The sequence below is a fragment of the Equus quagga genome, chromosome 1 (genome assembly GCF_021613505.1).
Source record: "Equus quagga isolate Etosha38 chromosome 1, UCLA_HA_Equagga_1.0, whole genome shotgun sequence".
Lineage (NCBI taxonomy): Eukaryota > Metazoa > Chordata > Mammalia > Perissodactyla > Equidae > Equus > Equus quagga.
Window position 1 is genome coordinate 156,332,064 of NC_060267.1, and position 24,330 is coordinate 156,356,393.

General features: G+C 47.1%; 1 protein-coding gene across 2 annotated transcripts in view; it reads right to left on the reverse strand.

The window, feature by feature from the left end:
- The window catches only part of RARB (retinoic acid receptor beta), a 166,834-nt gene that overhangs the window by 25,574 nt on the left and 116,930 nt on the right, over positions 1-24,330 (reverse strand). For both annotated transcript variants that reach the window (XM_046641578.1, XM_046641572.1), the window contains one exon: positions 5,307-5,467. In XM_046641578.1, the coding sequence (XP_046497534.1) occupies positions 5,307-5,467 (161 nt within the window). The remainder of the gene's footprint in view (positions 1-5,306; positions 5,468-24,330) is intronic.

Here is a 24,330-nt window from a genome sequence, read left to right on the forward strand (position 1 = left end):
CAACATCCTTCTTTTTCTAAAGCACCGGTCTCCTGGAAAGTCTTTTGGTGGTTTAATGATCCTGTTGGTGGTCATTTTTCTGAGTAGATTAAGGGCCCCTTAAATCTCCATAGCTCAACTTCATGAGCCCCTCGGAGGGCAGCTTATGTCCCATCAAGCTCTGCAAGGTGATGAAAAGCCGCACGTGGCAGAGCAGCGGGATGCGGGAGCAGACGTGGTGCAGAGCAGACAGCCTAGGCCGGGGCTGTGTCGCCTGGAACCTGCCTCACCTTCCCACCCACCACATTCCTTTTCCAGAACCCAGGCATGCGGCTCTGAAAAATGACAAGGCACTCCTAACAGGATCAAGAGGAGGAGACTTGCCCATTTTGCACATTTCTGTGCTGGAAAGTGTACAAGGTGCTCTGATATATTTTTCTCATTTAACCTTCTTCCCAGCAACCCCATGAGGTAGGTACTATTCAAATCCCAGGATACTGATGAGGGAGCTGAGGCTCACAGGGTAATTCTAAGGTCACACTTCTAAGTAACAAAGGCAAGATTTGAACCTGGGTCTCTGAGGCCCTAAAGCCCAAATGACATAGCCTAGGGTTCGACCTAAGGAAGCAGAGGAAGGATCCTGAGGTCTGGGATGTTTCCTCTGGTTCGCTCCTTCAACCTATTTGGGAGAGCTCATCTATGCATAGCCACTCTCCTGCCTTCCACCCTTCCACATGGACCCCCTTGTTTCTTGTGGGGGGTCACTGGAGGGGGGTCATGGGGAGACTAGCTCTGAAGCTCGTAGGTGAGCGTCCTGCCTGGACTTGGGCATGGAGGTGGGTGGGCCATATGTTTCTGCCTCCCTGACCCATTCCTGCTGCCTCCTGGGGCCTGTCCATTTGTTCCAAATGTACCCTAATTAGGGATGAAAAAGAAACCAGTCTTTCAAAGATCTGTAGGTGGGTGGCTAGCTGCCTTTTTAATTCCTCTCTGCCCACTTATTCCAAAGGCATCTGCCAGGGATGCCAGGCTGGTGAAGATGGCAGGAAGTTTCCTTGCAGTGGGAGCAACTGCCTATCTAAAAAAAGCTCTGCATCAAAACGCTCAGCTCGGAATCAAGCGCTTGCAGAGAATGTGTTACGGCTGCTGTTACTTATTTATACCCCACCTACTTCCGGAAAGGACTGGAAGTTGCTTACAACAAAAACAGAGCTAGATTTGTGTACAGAGAGTAGAAATAAAGAGAAGAGCCAGATGAGAGACTCTTAGAGCAGCCTGGACCCCGCGAATGGGCAGTGTGCTCTGGAAGGACACCTGGCTGCCCTGGAGTTGAGGACCACCCTCTGGAGATGGACCTGTATTTCTATTCTCCCTGCTGGATCAAAAGAGGTGCAGAAAGTCCTCTCAAAGTGCTTAGGACGACAGGCCCCAGTTAGGGACTGATGGTGTCTCGTCCCCAAACAGAGGTGAAGGGAAGGGGCCCCGGAGGCCCTCAGGGAAGCCCCGTTTGGTCCAGAAGCAGACCCTGACACTAGGATTTGAGAGCAAGCAGCTGACTTGGGAAGAGATCCCAGGAAGCACGGGAGGAGGAGTGGAGAAAGGGGTCTGGGAAGGGGAGGCTGCCAGTGAAGGTCATCCCGTGGGCACCTGGGGTTCCATCTTGTTGGGGAACTCTGGGAGGTGGTTAGAGACCGCCTAAGAGGTATCCTGCCCCTGGGGCATCACCTATCAGGTTCCACCTGTCACTGGGTGGGGGCTGCTCCCAGGAGTGTCAATGCCCCAGGTGTGAGCTAAGCAGCTCTGGCAGCCACAGAAAGCCTTTGGGCATGGTCACCGGAGCTTGAAGTCTGAGCCATGGGGACAAGGACAGGGTCCTGACAGCCCCCCTTGAATCTTGAAGAGGGCTGGGCAGGCAGCCTCACTGGCCTGGAAGCAGGTGGATTCTGACCTATGGCATAATGAGAATCCAAAAGGAGAGGCCATCGGATTTCAGAGGGAGCCCGTGGTGAGGCTGACCAGAACCCCTGGCTGGCTTTTGGGGTGGGAAGGAGCTGTGCTGACTGACAGAGGGAGGACTGTCCTGAAGGAGCATTTTGGTTCCCGGCCCTGTAGGAAGCCAGGCCACACCAGGGCGTGTGTTCTAGGAGGGGGCAAATGGTATACTTTGTGTTTGCTCACCCTCTTCCAGACTACAGTGGGCGCCATTCCACCTGGCTGCCATGTAAGTCAGCGTCTGGGCGACTGATTAGGCCACACTAAGATACCCCCAGCTGGGGAAGAGGGGAGGGGACCCCTGATGGAGTAGCAAATGATCCCCGGGAGTGTCATATAATGTCTCTCACCTCACGACCCGGCTCAAAAGTTTCCACTTCCAGGAAGCCCTTCCTACTCTGATTGTTCTCTTTTATTCTGTCTTTTTTGGAGCTAAAGGTTTGATTTATTCCTGGATAATAGCCACCTCCTCCTAACGAGATGCCCGATGGCTCCTGCTGCCATTCTACCTTGTCAACCACCCTCTGGATGCATCCTGAGCATGATTTCGTGGTTCAAAGGGCTGCCCCGGAGTCAGAATGTCCAGTCACGGTCCAGTCCCACTTGCTGGCTATGAGACACGGGGAAAGGTATTTAGCACCTCTACACCTCAATTTACTCATAGGAAATATCGGGACAATAATATTCAGCCTCAGTTTACTCATCTGTAACATGGGAGCATCAATTCCCACCGCCTAGAGTCCTTGCAAGGAGTGAAAGAACTAATATATTGCGAGTACTTAGCGTGGTCCCCGGTACCTGGTAAATGCTCCATGAATATTAGCTAAAATAATAATGATAACAATAATAAAGACTTCTGATCACAAACTGTTGCGTTCTCTCCATCATTTGCAGACTGAAATGCAAACTCCTCAGTGGGCATTCTCGACTCTGCAAGGCTTTTAAATTCTTACCTCCCACCCGCTCTCAACGCCCCCATTCCAGAGCACCTGTTCCCTCTCCTCTGCTCCTTCTGTCCTTTCCCATGGCCCCTCCTGAGTCCATTTCCTTGTTTCTGGGGTCAGGATGCACTCACCTGGATACTTAACCCGATACAGTGCCTAGAATATCGTTGGCAATCAATCAATATTTCTAAAAGGAATAAATGATACGCTCCTAGGTTATTAATCATTTTACTTCTCTGCAGTACCAAGAAGTTAAATAACTCGTGCAGAGTCACATGGTTGATCGGTGGCCGAGCAGGATTTAAGCCACATTCATGTAGTTCTAGCGCCCTTGCTCTTGATATGTGGTGTTACTAACCACTGCCTCATGGTTGGTGGGCCTGCTTCACCTTCCAGGTGAAAATGAAGGCTGCCTATGGTGTCCAGCCTGTCCTGCACTGTGTCTGCTCTGGGCTAAGATGGTGCTCCCCAAGCTCAGTGGGTGCTCGCCTGCTAGTTAAGCATCTCCCTTGGCCTGGCAGGCTAGGTCAACAGCTACACAGGTTGGCAGGTGGGGCATGTCAGCATCCCTCCTTCTCCCTGACACCAAGGGCCTGGGTGGGCCCCGGATGGTCGTCCTGGGTCTGGCAACTCAAAGTACAGTTCATGGTCTTTCCTATTCAGAGTGTGTCCTGCAGCCCAGCAGCATCAGCAGCATCTGGGGGCTTGTTGAAATGCCCTGCCCCAGCCCTGCCGAATCAGAACCTGCATTTTAAAAAGATTGCCAGGTGCTTTGTAAGCACATTGAGGTTTGGGAAGCAGTGCTCCAGGTTCTCCCTCTGCTTCCTGAGTCAAGGTCTTTGGTTTCGCCCAGGGACCTGCCTGTCCAACTCCAGTGCCAGCCTTCAGAAGCTGGTGCCACCAACCTGTGCAGCCTCAGCAGCCCAGCTGCCTCATGCTCACCTCAGAAGCCACCCTGGCATGTTCCAGTATCAATTTCCACAGCAAACCCTGTGGGCCTACTCCTGGTCACCATTCCTGTTTTACAGATAAAATTGTGACAGCAACACCCAAATGCGTGACTGCATGCTCCCGAAGAAGTGCTCACCAGCGCTTCATCTCCCTATTCATTTTTCTTTCTGGCATCACCATTTCATCTTTTTATCCTCGTGACTTTTCCTACTATTCTGCTTTCTAGCACACCAGTCACCAACCCAGCAAATGCTGCAATATTTGGATTTTTTAAAATGTACATTTACTAGCATCTTAGGCAAGCAACATAAGCCACTGAAAGAGGCCAGAACAACATTCTAGTTATATTCATTTACTCTTCAACAAATATTTATTGAATACCTTATTCTGTGCCACGCACTGGGAATATATATCAGTAAACATAATACATGCAAAAACCACTTTAAAAAATTAAAATACCTCACGACGTCTCTACTGTCACATCCCAGACCAGCCCCCATATGCTTCCTAGTTTTTGATTCCACTTTCTCTCCCTCCCCTCCTCTCTTTTTTTAGGAAGATTCGCCCTGGGCTAACATCTGCTGCCAATCCTCTTCTTTTTGTTGAGGAAGCCTGGCCCTGAGCTAACATCCGTGCCCATCTTCCTCTACTTTATATGTGGGACGCCTACCACAGCATGGCTTTTGCCAAGTGGTGCCATGTCTGCACCCGGGATCTGAACTGGCGAACCCCGGGCCACCGAAGCCGAACGTGCGCACTTAACCACTGTGCCACCAGGCCGGCCCCATTTATTTCTAACCTCAGTGAAAGCGACGGAGCCGAGGGGGACCACCCACCGACCTAGAGAAGGCTCCCGCCTGCCCTGTGCTTTTCGGGGCCCTGGCTTAGGGGTTTTACACAAACCCTCTCTGAAGCCAGGGGAGGGCCTCCATAATCTTGGTTGGATCTTACAGGTGGATGGGTGTGTTTAAAAGATTGACCCCAGGCCCCTCTGGGTTACCTCTGGGTTCCCCCTGGGCTCTGTACGGGGGTCTGTCAAGACCCACGTACCACCTCTCTGTTTTACTTGCCTCCTTCACCAGACCATAAGTCCTGAGAGCAGCAGCCATATCTTGCTCATTCATGTCGCCGGCACCTCACGCGCAGCCTGGCATAGAAATCTCCATTGGTGCTTCTTGAGTGAGTGTACGCATGACTGACTCGCAGGAAACACCCACCCTCCTCGGTGACTATCTGAAGACTGTCACACCTAGGGAGGGGCTGCTCCCGGCGCCACTCAGCCCACATGCACGTCCTGGGCTGAGTTTGGGTGGACATTCCTGCCAGGCCCAGGAGAGAGAGAGAATGAGCGCATGAGTGTGAGTGTGGGTATGTGTGAGTGCGTACACGTCAGGGCCTGCACCCATCCTCTCAGCAGCCCAGGGCGGAAGCGTCTCTTACCGTGGTGTATTTACCCAGCTGGCAGAGCGAGGGGAAGGTTTCCTGGTGAGCTTTTCGGATCTTCTCTGTGAGATCATCCAGCTCAGCCGTCATTTCATAGCTTTCCGTGCATTCCTGCTTCGAAGGCTCCTTCTTTTTCTTGTTCCTGTCATTCCTGACAGCTGGAAATGAGAGAGAAGTCAGACCAGGGGTCACTAATGGCTGGGCCTGCGCTGCCTGGGCTAGGTGTTTCCATCCCCTGATGCTGCCTTGGACTCAGCTGACACTGGGAACAGAAACAGGGGGAAAAGGTGTTAGAAGCACATCTCCCAAGAAAAGAGGTCTGGAAGCCAGGAGGGCCGGGAAGAGAGGGTGGCTTGTCTTTCTGTGCACGCATGTGCCAACCCACTCTCAAGGAAAGCTTAGGCTCACCCCGAAGGCTGAGAACTTTCTACGTAGTCCGGTTCCTTGAAGAGAGGATTCTTCCAAGCACATTCCCCAATTTCAGGGGGGATGGCCTGAGAGGCGTTACAAGGAAACCACTTTTGCCTGGGAGACACATCCCTGCACAGGGCCCTAGTGGGGTCATAATCAGTGATTCCTAACTAAGCCCTGTTTTTTTGCTTTTTAGTTTTCTGAATGAACTGTCACTTTTGAAGAAATTCATCTTAAAGGTGATGGGATGGGGCAGGCCCCGTGGCCGAGTGGTTAAGTTTATGCGCTCCGCTTGGTGGTCCAGGGTTTCACTGGTTCGGATCCTGGGGGCGGACACGGCCCTGCTCATCAGGCCATGTTAAGGCCACGTCCCACATAGCACAACCAGAGGCACTCACAACTAGAACACACAACTATGTACTGGGAGGCTTTGGAGAGAAGAAAAAAAAAGAAGACTGGCAACAGTTAGCTCAGGTGCCAATCTTTTTGGTTTTTTTTAAAGATTGGCACCTGAGCTAACAACTGTTGCCAATTTTTTCCTTTTTTTTTCTTTTGCTTTTTCTCCCCAAATCCCCCCAGTACATAGCTGTATATTTTAGTTGCATGTCCTTCTAGTTGTGGCATGTGGGGTGCCGCCTCAGCATGGCCTGATGAGCAGTACCATGTCCTCGCCCAGGATCCAAACCAGTGAAACCCTGGGCCACCAAAGTGGAGCATGCAAACTTAACCACTTGGCCATGGGGCTGGCCCCTCAGGTGCCAATCTTAAAAAAAAAAAAGAAAAGAAAAAGGTGATGGGATTATGGCTTTTGTCCCTGTTTTTCTCTTCTTAAACTTTCTATATTAATTATGTAGTCTTTTGTTATTTATAAAGTTACTTAAAAATAATAATCCATGCATTATGAATATTCAGCCTGGAACCCAATTCATTCACTCATTTGTTCACTTATTCATCTGCAGCACTTTGCCCCCACATCTTGTCTGGCCCGCTGGACCCTCAGCAGGTGTGTGTCTGCCCTGGCACCGGGTGATCTGTAAACCCCAGCTTCCTCTCCCGGCACAGACTCCTCAGGTGACTTGCAATCTGAGTGTCACTCAAAGGTCCCGCCTCTGGCTAGGATCTCCTGGGGAAGGAAACTGAAACCCAGGGAGGCCGACAGGTAGAATTAGACCCTGTGCCCTCTTCGGGAGTCCACGTTCCCTGGGGACCCAGGGGCTGCCAGGCTGGACACTCCCTCACTGTGGGTGCCACCACCATGACCTGGGAATCTGTGCTGCAAAATGACCCAGGGCATAATCCGATCCGCCCTAAGAGGATTTGGCCCCCGGAGCCATCTGAGAACTGGCAGTTCCTGGGTCTACAGCGTGAGGCTCTCAAGGCCCTGTCTGGGGCTGGAGCTGAGGGCAGAGTAAAACAGATGCATGGGGAGAGGAGAAAAGGTGGAAGGAAAGAGATGGGGATGGGAGGGAGGGAGAGAAAAAAAGGCGAGGGAACAATTGGTTCTGAAAAATCCCTGCGTCGGTATAAGCTGCTCCCACCTGACCTGGAGGGAGGGCAGCTGGGTGAAAATTCACGTTTCTTGGGTGTCTTGAGCATTATATTGGGAACTGTGTCCACAGTGGCTCACTTAATCCCCTTATCAGGGAGGCAATTTTAAACCCATTTTACAGATGAAGAAACCGAGACTCAGAGAGGCTAAAGAAGGTACCCAAGGGGCTGGCCCGATGGCACAGTGGTTAAGTGTGCACGTTCCGCTTCAGCGGCCTGGGGTTCGCCAGTTCAGATCCCGGGTGTGGACATGGCACCGCTTGGCAAGCCATGCTGTGGTAGGCGTCCCACATATAAAGTAGAGGAAGATGGGCACAGATGTCAGCTCAGGGCCAGTGTTCCTCAACAAAAAGAGGAGAATTGGAGGCAGATGTTAGCTCAGGGCTAATCTTCCTCAAAAAAAAAAAAAAAAAGAATGTGCCCAAGTTTGCACAGCTGACAAGTTCTTTCCTTGCTTGGATTCACTTATTACTAGGGAAGTGGACATGTCTGAGGAGAAATCCTCTCCAGAGGACTTTGAAAGGACACTGTTCTTTGGCTCAGCACGTTTCCAGATCTAGAATGAGTGGGTAAAGACAGCGTGCGGTAACTCAGCCTCAAACGTGCTCTTTTCCAGGGCAGAGGGCCCAGGCACCCAGACCATCCCAGGAGGTGAGGACGCGGGGGATGGCCGTGTGGTTTCAAGCAGGGAGAATGCCAACGACACGGCCAGCAAAGGAGAGACAAGCAGGGAGGAAGGGGTAGCGCAGGGCTGGGACCCCGGGGGGCTGGGAGGGGAGGCTGCGGCCTCTCAGTGCCGGTGGTCAGACCCCTCCTTTCCAGGCCCCTGGCAGGACTCTCTTCTTCAGCTAACATGAAAGTCACGTCTAAGCAACGAGGGTCCTTCCAAATCAGAGCCCTGAGGAAAAGAGTCTGGCAGTTCCCCAAAAAGTTAAACATAGAGTTACTGCCCACCCAGCAGCTCCACTCCTAGGTATACACCCAAGAGAATAGGAAATATATGTCCACGCAAAACTTGTCTACCACTGGTTCGTACAATCACCCAAACGTGGAAACGGCTCAATGTCCATCAGCTCACAGACAAGCAAAATGTGGTAGAGCCATAAATGGAGTACTGTCGGCCATAAAAAGGAATGAAGTACTGACCCATGTGACAACATGGAGAAACCCTGAAAACCTTACTCTCAGTGACAGAAGCCAGTCACAAAAGGCCACAGCATGGACGATTCTATTGATCTGAGATGTTCAGAATAAGCAAATTCATAGACAGAAAGCAGGTGAGGGGTGCCAAGGACTGCAGTGGGTGCGGACAGGAAGTGACTGCTCATGGGCACGGGGTTTCCTTCTGGGGAGGTGAGAACGCCCCGGAATTAGACAATGGTAATGGTTGTACAACCTTATGAATATACTACAAACTACCGAACTGTACACATTTAAATAACGAACATTATGCTACGTGAATTATATCTTAAAACAGTAAGAACAACAACAAAAACCCAGAGCCCTGAGGGAGGCCAGCGTCAGTGAACACTGCAAGCTGCTTTGACTCGAGTCAGACGCCAAGATGGCACCCATGAGCACTAACAGAGCAGTAACAGCCGTACCACTTATTGATTGCCCAGCAAGGGCCAGCCACAGCCTGCAGCAATTTAAGAAGTGTCGCTCCCTAAATCCCACAGTGAACCAGTGAGGTGGGCATTCTGTTCCACTTCTACACCCTAGGAACTTGAGACCCAAAGTCACCTTGTTTGAAAGGAGTCGAGTCAGGATTTCAGTGGAATATACAGAAAAGCAGAGAGGAAACACACACACAAGAAATTATCCATCATCCCATCCCCAGGAAGGTCTGTGAGACCCGTATCTGTGGTCCTAAGCACTCTGCTTCCTTGTCCCCCACCCACCCAGACCCCTGGAAATTACCTGGAAAACTCAGATGAGTGAACACAGCTCTAGGCAGTTATGGCGGGGGGGGCAGCGGGGCAGGAGGGACGCCCTAAGAGCTGCCACCACTAAGCATCTACATGAACCCGGAAAGTGGGAGGTGAGGTCAGGTGGGAAGGGACCCTGGGGAGCTGCAGCAGGACACCACGTGGGGGGCGCTCAGTGGATTGTGCAGTGACAGCACCCACCGTTTGCGAAATGACACTGACAAAGCCAGAGCTCCGTCTTCTGTGCTTTGGGGCCCACACTTGGAGCACTCTTAGCAAGTGACCAGATGCCAGGGGACCAGTGTGCAACCTCATGCTCCCTTCCAGCCTGCTCCTGCCCTCCCAAAGCAAAGCCCCTCCCCCCAATCTCTGTGACTACAGGACTCCCGGCACTATCAGAAACCCCCCAGCAACTGCAAAATGCAATCACCCTCTGGTGACAATGCCCCAATTATGTAAAGGTTCATAAGTTGATAGACAAATCTTCTGCACATGTGGCTTCAGCACTGGCTCTACTCAACGGTTTTAAACTGCTGTGGAATGCAGGCACGGTATCTGGGCCAGGCGTGGGCACGGCTTCCAAGAACCGCCAGAATCAAGGAGATGACGCAGTGCCTGGGACACCACGCAGGCCTTGGGACGGTGGCTCTGTCCAGCTCCCGGGGAACTCATGGTCAGTAGCTGCTGGGGCGGAGCAGGAGCTCGCCCCCCTGTAGGGCACCAAAGCAGAGCAGGGGGTGACACAGGTGTTGCAGTGGGGCCAGGGGATCTGGTACAAACACCAGCTCTACCGCGTATCAGTCCAGAGGAGTCAGCGCCCCTCAGAGCATCTCACCTTGGACAGAGCAGCACCCTCCTGGAGACGTGTGGATGGTGGGCTAGTTGGGAAAAGGTGAGTCTGTTGTAGGCTAGTCACACAGGAAGAGGAATTTAAGGCTTTTCCATGTGGAAATGGGCAGACCTGAACACCGAGGCTTTGGAGACACGATTGCAGGGTCAGTGGCCACAAGTGGCAATGATGCTTTTGAAGAAGCCGTCTGGCACTGGCACCAAATAGGTGGGTGGACTCACTTGTTCCTTCGTTGTCTGCCCATTCATTCTTCAATAAATATTTTTTGCTCATCTACTATGTGCCATCTGCTGTGGGGATGAAATGGTGAGCCACACAGATGGGTCTTGCTGCCACGGAGCTCACTTATGGTAGAGAGAGACATAAATTATATAATAACAGTGACGGTAATAATAATAATACTGGCATCACTATTATTATATGTACGTGACTCATACTGGAGTGTTATTTATTATAATACTGAAAATGTCAATGACAACCACCACAGTAGCTATGGGGCACTCAGTGAAGCCCTCTATTCATATCAGGTCATTCAGTCTTCACGACAACGTGATAGGGAAGTATCACGATTATGCCCATTTTGCAGATGAGAAAACTGAGGTACAGAAAAGTAACCTGCCCAAGGCCATGCATGCTGTAAGTGATGTAGGGGGGATTTGAACTCAGAAAACCTGGCTCCAGGGCCCTCCCTCTTAACCACTGTGCTCTGCTGTTTCTGTCACACATGTTAATGATTCTCCGATGTGGTAAGTGCTATGAAGGATACTACAGGAGCTCCGGGTATGTATAACTGGTGTGTGTAGGGGGAGGAGGGCTGGTCCAGGATTGGGAAGCTGATGCTGGGGAAAGGAGAAGGTGAGTTGAGGGCAGGGGTGGGGGGGGGGGGGGGGGGGGATGGGATGGTGGGTGGGGCACCCATGATTCTCTTCTCTGACTGTGATGTTTGATGGTTGGTCTCTTCTTTCAGTCCAATTGTCACTGGCTTGCCTGGGCACCAATATACCTGTTACAGACCTGGGGGCTTGACAAAGCTCTTTCGGGCACAGTGTAGGCCTGGGAGGGCATGGGTGACAGGGGGTGGGGCACATATTGTCAGCTCTGCATCAGAGCCCCATCATGGGGTGGGGGACAATTACTGTTGCACATGGCCCTCCCTCCTAGTTTGTGAATATCTGGAAGGCAAGGGCCATGTTTTACTTGTCCCTGTGTCTCCAGGGCTTAATACAGCATCGGCCTAGAGTAGGGGTTCAAACTCGTTTCACGAAGGACCAGCTGAACACGGAAATGTGGAGTTCTGTCAGCTCTAAGGGCTTCTGTGTGGCAGGAGCCTCTTTCTTCCAAAATTTAAAGGTCTCATCACACCTCAGGGCCTGCAGGAGACTCACTAACCGCTGTGCACCCCTCCAGTAGGAGCCAGGAGGTGGATAAAGCAGGTGGGGCATCCAAGTGGTCATGAGCGTGATTTACACACCTGGTAGAACCCAGCCCGATGTCTGCAAAGCGCTTCTTGGATGAAAGGTGCCCCATAAAATATCAAGTATTCTCCTTGTGAGGGCTAAGTGCCACAAATCAGATTTGGTGGCATAAAAGTAACATATTTATGATCCACTATCATATTGCAAATGAAATGAATGTAATAAAAGTGTCAGTTATACAAATACCTCTGATGTACGGATCTCGACCTATGAATATGAAAACAGACACCCCAGCACTTTGATTTGAATGTCTAATCATGGAAATAAATGAAGTCATGTTCATTTTAATGTGTGCACTTGTGCATGTATCTGCTATATTGATTTCCATGCACACAATAAAAGTCTAATGCAGGAAATATGCAAAAGATGTGGATTTCACTTGGATTCAAGAAGAGATGAAAACAACGCTTCCCTAAAAATTCTTTCATGTCGAGAAAAAGGAACATATAATTGACAGTGTTTCAGTTTAGTGAAAGGAAGCATAATGGTTTATTAATTTTTATTTATTTATTTGGTGAGGAAGTTTGGCCCTGAGCTAACGTCTGTCCTAACCTTCCTCTATTTTGTATGTGGGATGCCACCACAGCATATCTTGATGAGCGGTGTGTAGGTCCGTGGCCAGGATCTGAACCTGCAAACCCTGGGTGGCCAAAGCAGAACGTGCAAACTTAATCACTATGCCACCAGCCAGGCCCCATAACGGTCTATTTCTTCTTGCTTGAATATTAAAGCCTGGAATTTGCTCATCTTGACTCCTTGCTAACTGTAAGAATAGAGGGCCACAGTTGGGGACTAGATCTATCTGATTGCCTTGAGCAAGAGAGGGTCTATAACATACTGATACACTTAAAAAATACAAAAATATAATTTAATCTTAGTTTAAAAATCATTTTCTGAACTAATTATGTAAAAGAACTACCCACGGTAGGTGGTGGATTGAAGGCAGGTGGATGTGACTAACAGAAACATACTTTTCCAATAATTTCAGGATTTGGGCATTGGTGCTCAAACATTTAACACAGCAGGTCCCACCGTAAAGCTGGGTAGAGTTGGGGTGAGTGAGTGCTCCTTCCAGATTAGAGTCTCCTTGAAGGTGGAAACTGTGTCTTTCTCCTAATACAGCATTGCCATGTAAATGCTAGAAATTTGAACAAATACACAGTGAAAGGAGGTTAGGGAACAAGGCTACAGCTAAGGGTCCCCTGCCACTAATGAGACACTACCTTTGGAACCAGGCTGAGGGCAGGGCACCCATGAGTGTCTGTTGAATGAATCCAGGCCCATGATCGGACCTTGATTTCAGAGTTCATGAGACAGAAGTCAAAATAGCACCCTCAGAGGACCACTCCAAACCCACAATGTGGCAGCCAGTGCGCAAGGACTTCGAAAGATGACATGATGCCCAACACAAGTGCAAAGTGTGAGGGACGGCCCAGTGTTCATAGTGCCGCGACCAAGTAGGGAGCACACTTAGAATTTTTACAGACTATTAAATATGCAAGTCTTGGGGGAAAGCGTCTGGACATAGCACTCTAAGAGTTTAACAAGGATCTGCCAGCCTAGCTCAGCTTCTTAAAGTTATTCAAAGCACTTATAGAAAATCCCTGAAATATCAGAATGTACAAATGCCAAATACTTCTTTCCAGTTAAAGTGGTATATTATACAAACAAAATTTTCAAAACAATTTTAAACACATCTTCCTTTCACTGGTTGCTTTTAGAGATGGAGATTTTACCTTTCCTTGAGTAGACAGTGTTCCCTTTGTCTTACAATTCCAAAGACTATTTTCCTCCTCCATCTGGGCTGGTGTGGGCACCCCTGCTGGGGCTGTTTCTTTCGGGGCAGGCCTGGTGTGGTGGCCATCCTTGCAAGGCAAGAGATTTGGAGTTTAGAGGCTCTGTTATAAGGGACGAATCCTTTTCTTTGGACAAGAGTCTTGTATGAACTATAGGAAATATCCTAAGTTCAACTCCAGAGATGAAGGAAAATAAAATATTTCTGCCTGACGTATAAAAGCAGGAGCCTGAAAATGAGTAATGGAGAAACTGTGCGTCGCCACCTTCATAATCAGCAGTACTTCTCTGCACATCCCCTCTGGCAGCAATGGGCTACTATCAACGATGGCTTTCCCAACACCTATCCACAGGAGGCGATGTGTCCTTGGCTTTGTGTTTGTGGCAGAGCTATAGGACAGGATGGGGGCTGACCTGAAGGTCTTTACTGATGGTATAAAACTGAACCCTAAAAAATGGAAATTTAAGCCACTGAGGCTGGCCCTCTGCTTTTTAATCAGGAGCAAACTCACATACTTATTAGATGATCAGTTCACCTTATTTTTAAAACCTTCAGTTTAGAAAAGGAGAGTTCAGTATCCACTTCCATAAGTCACTTTCAAGGGCAGGAAATTGTTTGTTAAGATCAAGCTGAAGGTCGTTCTGCAGAAGCTCAGCCTGCCCTCGTGTATCTGAAAGACTGTCTAGTGGGTCTTTTTAACTTTGTAAAAACACAGCCAGTCTCAGATTCAGGAAGCAACAGTCTTAAAATAAGGATCCATACATCTAGGGTGAAATAACTGAGCACAGATACAGGCCCATCTCTTTATACTTCTTTCCTGGAGCAGACATGGACCGCCTTTCAAAGCAGTATCTCATTGGGGGAGTGGGGGATGACGAAAATAAATTTCCCAGCAGCAGACTGTTCCAGATAAACCTGTATCCTGCCCTGTGTCACATATATTCTTCACGGCAAGTTAAGGGCTTTCAAATATTAAACAATAATCTCTGTCATGATGAAATCTAATGGCCAAATTTTTCACTCCTACTGTCCTCTAAACCCAATTAATTTTCAGAAAATGAATTGCAGTTCTCCTTGACATTCTTATATTTTCCCTCTTAAAATGTTTTTTTAAAATAGAAATGAGGTACTTTACTTTGCTCGGGAAAAGTTCGGAGAGGCAGCCTCAGCGATTCCCCGTGGGAAGTCCGACCCCTAGACAAACCCTGCAGAACTGGAGCAACAGGAGGGGAGCACCAGGAAATGGGGGCTGTGCTCGTGTTGGGGCTCTAGTGCAAAGATGGCCCTAATCCTCCTTGTCTTCCTACAGGCACGCTCTTTGCATTGTGACTTTGCAGCTCTCCCATCAAGAGGTGGAGACTATTCCACAGCCCTGTGTCTGGGCGGGCCTGTGACTCCCTTTAACTGATAGAACACAGTGGTAGTAATGGTGCGCCATTTCCCAGCCTAGCCATCCAGAGACCTTACACGCTTCTGCTTGGCCCTCTTGGAATCTTACCACTGTGTGTGAACAAGCCTGGCCAGCCTGCTGGAGAACGAGAGAGCATATGGAGGAGAGCCCACTGAGCTCAGCCAAGACCATCCTAGAGCAACCTAGAGCCAGCCTGCCTCCGAATGTGGGAGAGTGCTCAGGCAAAATCAGCAGAGTTGCCTACCCAATCTGCAGCTGCCCACAGGCTCATGAGAGAGCCCAGTGAACCCAGAGGTACCACCCTGCTGATCCATGATTCTGTGAGCGATAATAAATGCCTATTGTTTCAAGCCACTGAGCTTTGGGGCGGTTTGTTATACATCAATAGCTAACTGACACTTACAGTCTGTGTAGAGAGTGGGTTTACACAACAGTAGCACATGCCCACATGCTCTTTTACCCCACAGTTTACATGAATCGACAGTTGCCTTTATTCAGCAAAGGGAAGAATGAAAACAATTTGTCATTCCTTCAACTCAAAGTTAAAGATCCTGCCCACATCTGTTACAACACACAGAAGTGATGGAATTATTCGTCATGGGTCTTAAATAACATGAAAGGTACAGTGGACAAGTGGGATGGACACGGGTAAAATTCCTAAGGCTTGCATTTTAGTCCATCATATACTAACCGTGAAAACTCAGGATAGTCTCATGCCTCTGAGCCTCAGTTTGCTCATCTGAAAAATGGGGGCATTAATTTTTTTCCATCACACACAGGATTATTATATATATTTAGATATATAAATAATTGCAACACAATGTAATATATACTAATATAGTGAGCCCTACACCAATTTCTTATTCACCAAACATTTATTGAATCCTGTAGCTACTGAAGATACTGAGTCAAATAAAGCATGGATTCTTCCTCAATAAATGAAATGCACATGATATATAATATAGTCTATAAAGGTTTAATATGCATGGAATGCTTAGAAATGTGAAATGCTAAGGCAGCGGTGGGGAAAGGAAAGTAGAAAGAAATAAAGTATGGAAGGAAGGAAGGAAGGAAAGGAAGAAGGGAGAGAGGGAGCGAGGGAAAAATAAGAAAGGGAGGAAACAATTTTTATCCAAGCAAGATCAGTGCTCCAGCCTGGAGCCATATAACTGGAGATTAAGGGGAAGATGGAACGTAGGTAAACTGGACAGTTTTTAAACTTTCAACGGGTTCATCTCTTATGGCAGGACTTTCCAGGTGAACTTGGCTTAGTAGACAGATGTGACCATGTTCACCTCCTTGGGATCCAACTTTTTCAGATATTGCTTGACACACTTGATGAATCTCTGCCTGAGCCATCCATGTGTCAATGAGGTGTCCGAGGGAGATAGACAAATGGTCTCCAAGTTTGCCCGATGTTTGCCAAATACTCTATTTAGGATATTACTGTAGAGAAGCTCCTGCATATTGTCAAATCAATTTTGGAAACCCAAATCATCAGAGAAATGGCTGACATGAATGTGTGGGTATCTATATTACATAGTTTAAATGAAAAACTCTCACTCTCAGGCATTTAAATGATTTACGCCAGCCTGTATACCCCTAAGTGATTCTCAATGGGGTCTTTGAAGCACTAAGGTTTCTAAGGGTTTTCAGAATCACCAAGTAAATATATTGCTCAGTAGAGCTTTTGTTCTAAATGCATTCTATTAATTTTAATTTTTAGAGAATTGACAATCCATGTATGAGATATACGCTAGTTCACTATTCAATATGACTAGTCAATTAAGCATAACCTCCTTTCCCAATAATTATGGATAAATTTAAATTTACTGCTGGTGTTTTTGAAGGATGGCTGAGCTCTCAAAGTTCTTTTAAAAGGAATTCTTACAATGGTTCAGAAGATAACCACTGAAGTCTCTCTTAACTGCAGGGTTTTTTTTCATCCATCCATCCATCTGTCCATCCTTTAATCTATTCATTTGTCCATTCATTCAGCTGTTTATCCATCCATCCATCCATCTCATTTTTTCCTCCATTGATCTGTCTACACATCCATCCATTTGTCCATCTGTTTATCTTTATCCACCCTTCCATCTATTTACCTTTCCATCTACCTGTCCATCCATCCATTCATCCACCCAACCATCTATCCATTCATCCATTTACTTATTTCTCCATCTGTTCAAATAGTTATTGAGTACTTACACTGTGCCTGGCACTGTGATGGATGTTAAAGAAACAAGAGTGAGAGGGTATCATTTCAAGAGATTCACATTCTAGTAAAAGATACAGTCACCTAAACAGATAACTATCATGTAATGAGCTAGATGCCAAAAGGGAGATATTTATTCGCTGATCTAAGCAATAGGAATACAAAATCAAAGAAGCAGGTTGTGAGATGGTACTTAGACCCACAGATGAGGGAGCTGATAGTTCAGTCTATGGGAGTCATGAGAATATCACAGAGGAGAGGAATCTTTAGCTGAGTGCTCTACAGCAGTGTGCTAGGTCTTATTCATTCAGGTACCCCCAGTGCATAGTACATGTCTTTTTCCATAAGGGATAAATGAATAGGGCTTGAGGAGTAGGAAACATTCTGGATGTTTCCTACTCCTCAAGAACAATGTGTGAAAAGGCCTAAGGGTTGGAAACAACATAGCTAGCTACAGGAGGGAAGTTAGTTGTAGGATGACCTTTAAAGGACGGATCTAATCGGGGAGGCAGAAAGGGGTGGGAAGAACATTCTGGATGTGGGGGATATGAGGAAATGCTTTCAATAATAATTGCATCATGTTTATAGGGTGGCTGGTGTGATTAGAGGAAAAAGTAGAGACTAGAGATTGGCGGGGAGAAAAGATTAGATTGGTATAACGAGAGAAAGAAAGAGGGATGTATAGGGAGGCACTACAATGAAAAATCTACCCAACCAGGTAATGTGTTGAATATGGGGATGAAGACGACAACTTGGAGGTACAATAAGATTTTAACCCTGGTACTCAGATATTGATGGTATTGCAACAGAGAAGAAAATTGGGAAAGCTAGTGGGGGATAGGGAATTCAGTTTTTGGTAGGAAAATGGTGAGTGTGGCTTGAGGGGAGGTGAGTCGGAAATCCATGTGGAAATTCCAGAGGTTGTTAGAGATACAACATTGTGGATTTGGTGAGAGAACAGACATGAAGTTAGATTATTTAGGAGGCAAAACCTTAGAGATGACTGTTGAAGTCAAGAGAGGGGATGAACAATCTAAGGTGAGAGAGAGGAGAGAAAAAAAGAGGATCAGGAACTGATCCTTGGGAGTTGCCAGTGCTTGGTGGGAAAGGGAAGAGGACACAGTGACGGAAGCAGATGAATAGTGGGAAGGAGAATTGAAATCATAAAAGACCACAGAAACCGATGGAGAAAAGAATTGGAAAAAGCAGTGGCCTGGCCAAGTGTCCAATGTACAGTCAGAAAGAATAAAAAGGGAGCAAAGTTCATTGGTTTTGGCAATGGAGAAAGTGGTGACTTTCTAGAGAACATTTACAGCAGAGCAACGAGGATAGAAGCCAGACTGGGGGTTGGGGAGGGTTAAGAGGAAGCCAGAGAAAGCCCTTCAAAAATCAACCTAGGAAACAAACTTGAGTTCAGGCACTTGAAAACTTGTTTTTCTATAATCAAACCTGTAAGAGAGGCCAGTGAAACCAGCCATGTTTACAAACACAAAAGGCTGTATGAATTTCCCAGAGAATGTGAAACCATTCATTTGAAGAGGCTCACTGGAAGGTCACATGGAGCAGGGAGATCTTGGAAGATGCAGTCACTTAAGATCTGTCTACGCAGAGATCCAAAGCAAGAGGAGGCTTCAGCTCTCCAAAGGCTGGAAGATGGGAGGGCTTTTTAGGCAGAAGACTGAGCGAGTCTGAAGGCCTGGAGCGGAGCAAGAGCAGCTTTGAAGCTTTGCAATGAATAGGGCTGGGGCTCACGGTTCAGAGTCGAGGCTGGACCACAGCTCTTGTGATCTTGCGAAACTTGCCAAGAAGATTTGGGTTTCAGGTCCATCTGCGGTGGCAGTAGCAGTGATATTATCAGAGTTGCCTTTTAGAAGGGTCGCTTCTGCTCATGGTGAAGAAATGATTGGAGGTAGAGAGATCACTGAGGTGCTTGTTACAAGTTCCAAGTGAGAGAAGAGGGATGTCTGAACTAGGGAGGGAGCGTGAGGCAGGGCCATGGGAGGGATGTGGGTGCCAGGCAGTGGGAAGGGTCAAAGGTGACAAGCTGGCTTCCAGCTTGGACAATGGTGAGGGAACAAAGAAGGAGAAGCAGGATGTATGGAATTCCAGGTGCTGGTGTGCCACCAAGTAGAGTTATCCAGTGTGTGCGGTAGGCAGTCAGCTATCTAGGTCTCAGGCTCAGGAGAAGCGACTGGCTGGAGACAGAGCCTCGGAGAAAGTCCATTATGATGGGAATGGTAGCCATGGAAAGTGATGGCCAAGCCCTTAGTCCCCATGGGTTTTGTTTCTCCCAGCTCTTGACTTCTAGGAATCGACTTAATGTGAAACAGACTCAGCAATTTGAAACTCGATCTACTTATTTATTCATTCTACTGACAGTGACTGAGCTGTACCTATCGGCTCTCGGTATCAGGCACGGATCTAGCACTGGGGGTGCAGCAGGAAACCAATGTGAAGGTCCCCACTTTCATGGAAATAGTTAGAGGGGGCACACAATACCACGTGGAAGCAAAGCACACAGGAGGGAAACTTCTTTCAAGTGTACCCTAAAGACCAGCAAACACACAGTGCCGTTGTAAGAAAATGCCTTATGCAAATTCACAGGATGGAGCCATACCACTATTGGCCCACCTTGGATATCCGCAATTGTCTATGAGAAAATATGGACTGCCCCTTGCCCTTGGCTTTGAAATGTAAAGATCGGAGAAATTCCAACCCATCATGGAAATTCAAACTCAAAATATTCCCCTGTCCGAGACCAGCTTCTCAAATCAGGGCTGCAATGTATGACCCGACTTTTTCTTACAGGTCCCTCAGCTGTTTTAAAAGGAAATAGCATAGCCATTGCCAACCCCATCCCTTCATGGGAGGGAGGGCTGCTTCTCTGGGCTGGGCTAAGTGTTCAGCACGTATTACCTCACTTCATTCTCACAGCAACCCTAAGTGGAAATGGTACCATTACTCCTCATATTGCACATGAGGAAACTGAGGCTAAGGGACCTTACATGTCACATAGCCAGTCATCGACAAGGCCAGAATTTGAACCCAGTTCTAACTCCAAACTGTATAAGGCTCATAAGATAATTCTTAAAACAATTTGCTTTTAAAAAAAGATTAGTGTTAATAACAAAAATGTAACGAGAACTATAATTAAGGAATTTTTCTACTTGGCCTTGGCTGCCCTGAATACCATTGAGGGGTCACTTTCAGGCCACAAGTGTGACTCAAAGAAAATGTTAAAAATGAAACAGCAGAAATAAGGCACAGCCCCCAAGTCGGTCTCAGCATGTGAAGTGTTGGCTAGAATTGTAGCCAACTTAGCTTCCCCTGAGTGAACTTATCAGTTTCTCAATATAAATAGATCATCCCAAATTGCCCTCGTCTGTGAAGGATTGCTAAAATCCTATTTAGTTCAAAAAATCCACTTTCTGGCCTACAAGACTTTAATTCTCAGGTATTTATTTCTCCTGAGAGTCATTTGGAAAAGAAATAAAGCCATCTTTACCATTCTCTGCATAGCTCCCAGCCACATACTTGGATGCTTGACACGAACAGAGAACCGAGTTGCTATTCCTGGGAATGCTTCAGCTGAGGGGTCAAAAAGAAGCAAGAAGCCCAAGAAATAACACACAACGTTCCTGCCAGACCTGCACAATTCACTTCCCTCTGCCCTTCCTTTTCCCTTCCTCTGACACCCACACCCACACCCAGAACGTGCTTTTATTTCCTTTTAATCAAAAAGACATCTGCTAATGCCTTCTAAGGCAGAGACAGCCTTCAGGACTCAGGGCAGAGAGGAAAAGCAGTGCCTGGAACAGAAAGCGGTGGAGAATTCTAACCTCCCAGGGGCCACCTATTTATTACCAATCTGTATCTTGGGCGTGTAAAGTCAGTCCAGACAGAGTTTGGGATCTAGTGGGAAGACAGCTCACGTCCAAGAAACAACGGGATGACAGCCAAGGAAGTCCTGGGCTGCATACAATCAATTCTAAATGTTATCATTAATTAAAAAATATTTACTAGGAGCCCATTATGTTCCAGGCACTGTTCTAGGTGCTGGGGATGTAACAGTGATTAAGCAATGTTCCTGGCTTCTTGGAGTTTATTTTTTCCTTGGGGAAGGCAGGCAATAACAAATACATATGCAATATAGTGTCAGATAATGATAAGTACTATGAAGAAAAATCATGCCGGGGAAGACAGATGGACAGGGGATATTGTGCTATGAAGTATGGGCAGGAAAGGACTCTCTGATGAGGAGGTGTTTGAGAAGACAGGTGAAGGAGCAAGTACTGTGGAGCAAAAAGGACTTCATATACTGTCATGAGTTGCTTAATGATGGAGGACAGGGACACGTTCTGAGAAATTAGTCATTAGGTGATTTTGTCGTTGTGCGAACATCACAAGAGTGTACTTACACAAACCTAAAGGGTATAGCCCACTACAAACCCCGGCCATATGGTACTATCTTATGGGACCACCTTCATATATGCAGTCCATCGTTGACTGAAACGGTGTTATGAGGCCCATGACTGTATTGGGGCAAAAGAGCTTCTCAGAAATTAGATACAAGCTAGAGTAGCTATTTGTTAATTTGCTCATTCACTCATTCAATAATTTTACTCAGATATTTATATGGAACCTACACTACGCTGTGCGTGGCACTGTGACAGCTGCTGGCAATGCTACCGGTGAAGGGGGCAGATGTGGCTCCTCATGCAGTCCTAGACTAGGCCAGGGGTGGCAAACTTTTTCCATAAAATGCCAGGTGGGAAATACTAACAGGCTTTGTGGGCCTTACAGTCTCTGTCCAACTACTGCGCCATCATAGGGCAAAAGGAGGCAGGACTGCATGGAAACAAAGAGTATGGCTGGGTTCCAACAGAACTTTCTAGTTCCAAAACAAGCTGCAGGCCATATTTGGTCCACAGGCTGTAGTTTGCCTCTAAAAAATGTCCTTGATTGTTAAGAATCAATAAAGTTAGGGAAAAAAGTGTATTTAACAAAAAAGAAAACACTTAATACCCACTCTTTCCTATGTTTGTTTTTTTGGTTTATTTCAGTTATCAGGCAATATAGTAGATGTCAAGTGTTTTCTCTGCCCAGCAACAAAGCCCCGTGCCCACACAGCACCTGCTTCAGGGAAATCCCCCTTCCTCTACTCTAACCATGGCTGCAGGGTTTCCAGACCCCTGGTCGAGAGGTAGACGCAGGCTCTCCACTCCTAACCACACACAGGATAATGGGTTATTACACCCCGAGAGGGGAACAGCAGAACAGAAACAAGGGACATGGGCTTCCGTCCAGAGGCCGAGGGTGGTCAGAGAAAGTCTTCCCAGGAGATGAAACATCTGAGCTGAGCAGCAGTTAACTAGCAAAAGAACATTCTAGGTTGAGAGGAAAGCATGAGCAATATCTTGGGAACATAAAGAGACTAGGGACCTGAGGTGGTGGAATTTGAGAGGTGTTCTAGAGATGTGAGGGATGTTTCAACTCTCACAAGACCCCGTAATAAAACTTGGCCTCCAAACCTGCTTGATTACAGTAACATCCGATGACAGTCCTTACAAGTGCATTCAACAAATATGCCTGCCAAATGCCTTTTGAGGGCAGACGCTGTCAGCGCGAGGGAGCATCGACACATAAGGTATTACAAATGGAGCGTACTCCTTGTTCCAAAGGCTTATGAAGCAACACCTCAGATGCTTTTTGGCAGAGGAGATGTGTTCTCCTTCCAAAATTAGAATTCTTCCTTAGTAAGTGCTCGTAGTTTCTCCAAAGTCATTGCATTACCTGCTGTCTTGCGGAAGGCGGCCTAGTCAAAAAGGGAAGCTCACAAATAGCTAAGTCTAATTCACACCACAATGAAGGGAAAAGATGTAAACATTCTGGGGATTCTCTAAAAAAAAGTTATCCGCTGCCCTGACCATCATTCCTCAGGCAACGTTGAAGAGTGCACCAGGGGGCCAGTGGCAAAGGCCACCCTCCCACAAGCAAGGCTCATCCAGTGAAATGTCAGTTAGAGTCTAAATAGCCAGAAAAGTCTACAGAAAGCAACCAAGAGAGTTCTGTTTTATTGACCCAAGTCTTTCCGGAAAAAAAAATGCAAAAGATGGCAGAAAAATATCATCTCCCTAGAACTAAAATTTAAAAATATTTAAGCTTTTCATGTATTTCATAAAATTCACCAAGTGAATTATACTTTGCACATCTTCCTTTGCAGGGTTTCTGTTTTTCATTTTAGGGCTTCAAAACACAAAATCATGCATTAAAGGGTATGTCATTAATTTTTCCAGTCCTGGCAACTGGTATATGTATTTATAAAACACATCTATTAGGGAAAATTTCAAACATACCGAAAACAGAGAAAACGGTATAATGAGGCCCCATTTGCTCAACACCCAGCGTCAACGATCAACTTATGGCCAATCTTATCTCCACTCCCACCTCTCCCTCCAGATTACATTGAATGCTTTCATGCATAAATATTTCAAACTTCTCTCTTTCATAGCTTTTTATCACAACCTTGCTTCATCTTAGAGGGGTGAGATTTTATCTTTTTCATGTAGATTTTAAGTGGGGAGAGAGGTCAAGGGTGAGAGCTGATCTTCTAAAGACCTAGGATGGGAAACCAGACTAAAAGAGATGGTGGAGGTGCCCACTTGACCTTGATGTACTCAAAGCAGAGCCAGCTGTCCTAGAAACATCCAGAACATAAGCAGAGAGGTCAAGTTGCCCTAATCAACAACTGAAATGAGGATGCTCCCCCTCTCCTCTTTACCAAGTCTTTTCCATTTAACAGCCAAGTTACTTGCAACAAAAGTTGGCAGCTCCTCCCACCCTCAGCCCTGGCCATCCCCCTACCTCGGCCATTTTCATTATCTTGAGAAACATATGGCATAACTTTGCACGCATTTAAGGTTGGCCAGACCTTAAGCTAGAAAGGAATGCTGGACTCTAAAATAATATTTTTCTCATTAATTCCACCGGATCCCCTGCCCAGCCTGTTCCCCCACTTACCCCATAATCTTTTGACTGAATTCAGGAAATTGCACAATGGTTGGTCAGCCCCAGGAACTGCCATTTTCAATCACGTCGACTGTTTTTGCTCCCAGGCACCTTAACTGCAGAGGGGCCCATGGTCTACGCTGATTATCAGCTTCACCTTCTTATCCCAGGGCTCTCACTGATATCCACATTTATTTAAAAACAGGGAAAGGTCAGTCACTGGGTTACGGGACTTTCCTAGGATGCATCCAGACTTTAAAAAATAGCAAGAATTATAAAATATGGTTATTAAAAAGTGCCTTGAGCTAACTAACTTCAAAAAGAGGAATGCTAGTGGATGTGGCCTGGGTTTCCCCTCTCTGAGAACTATTGCTGACTCT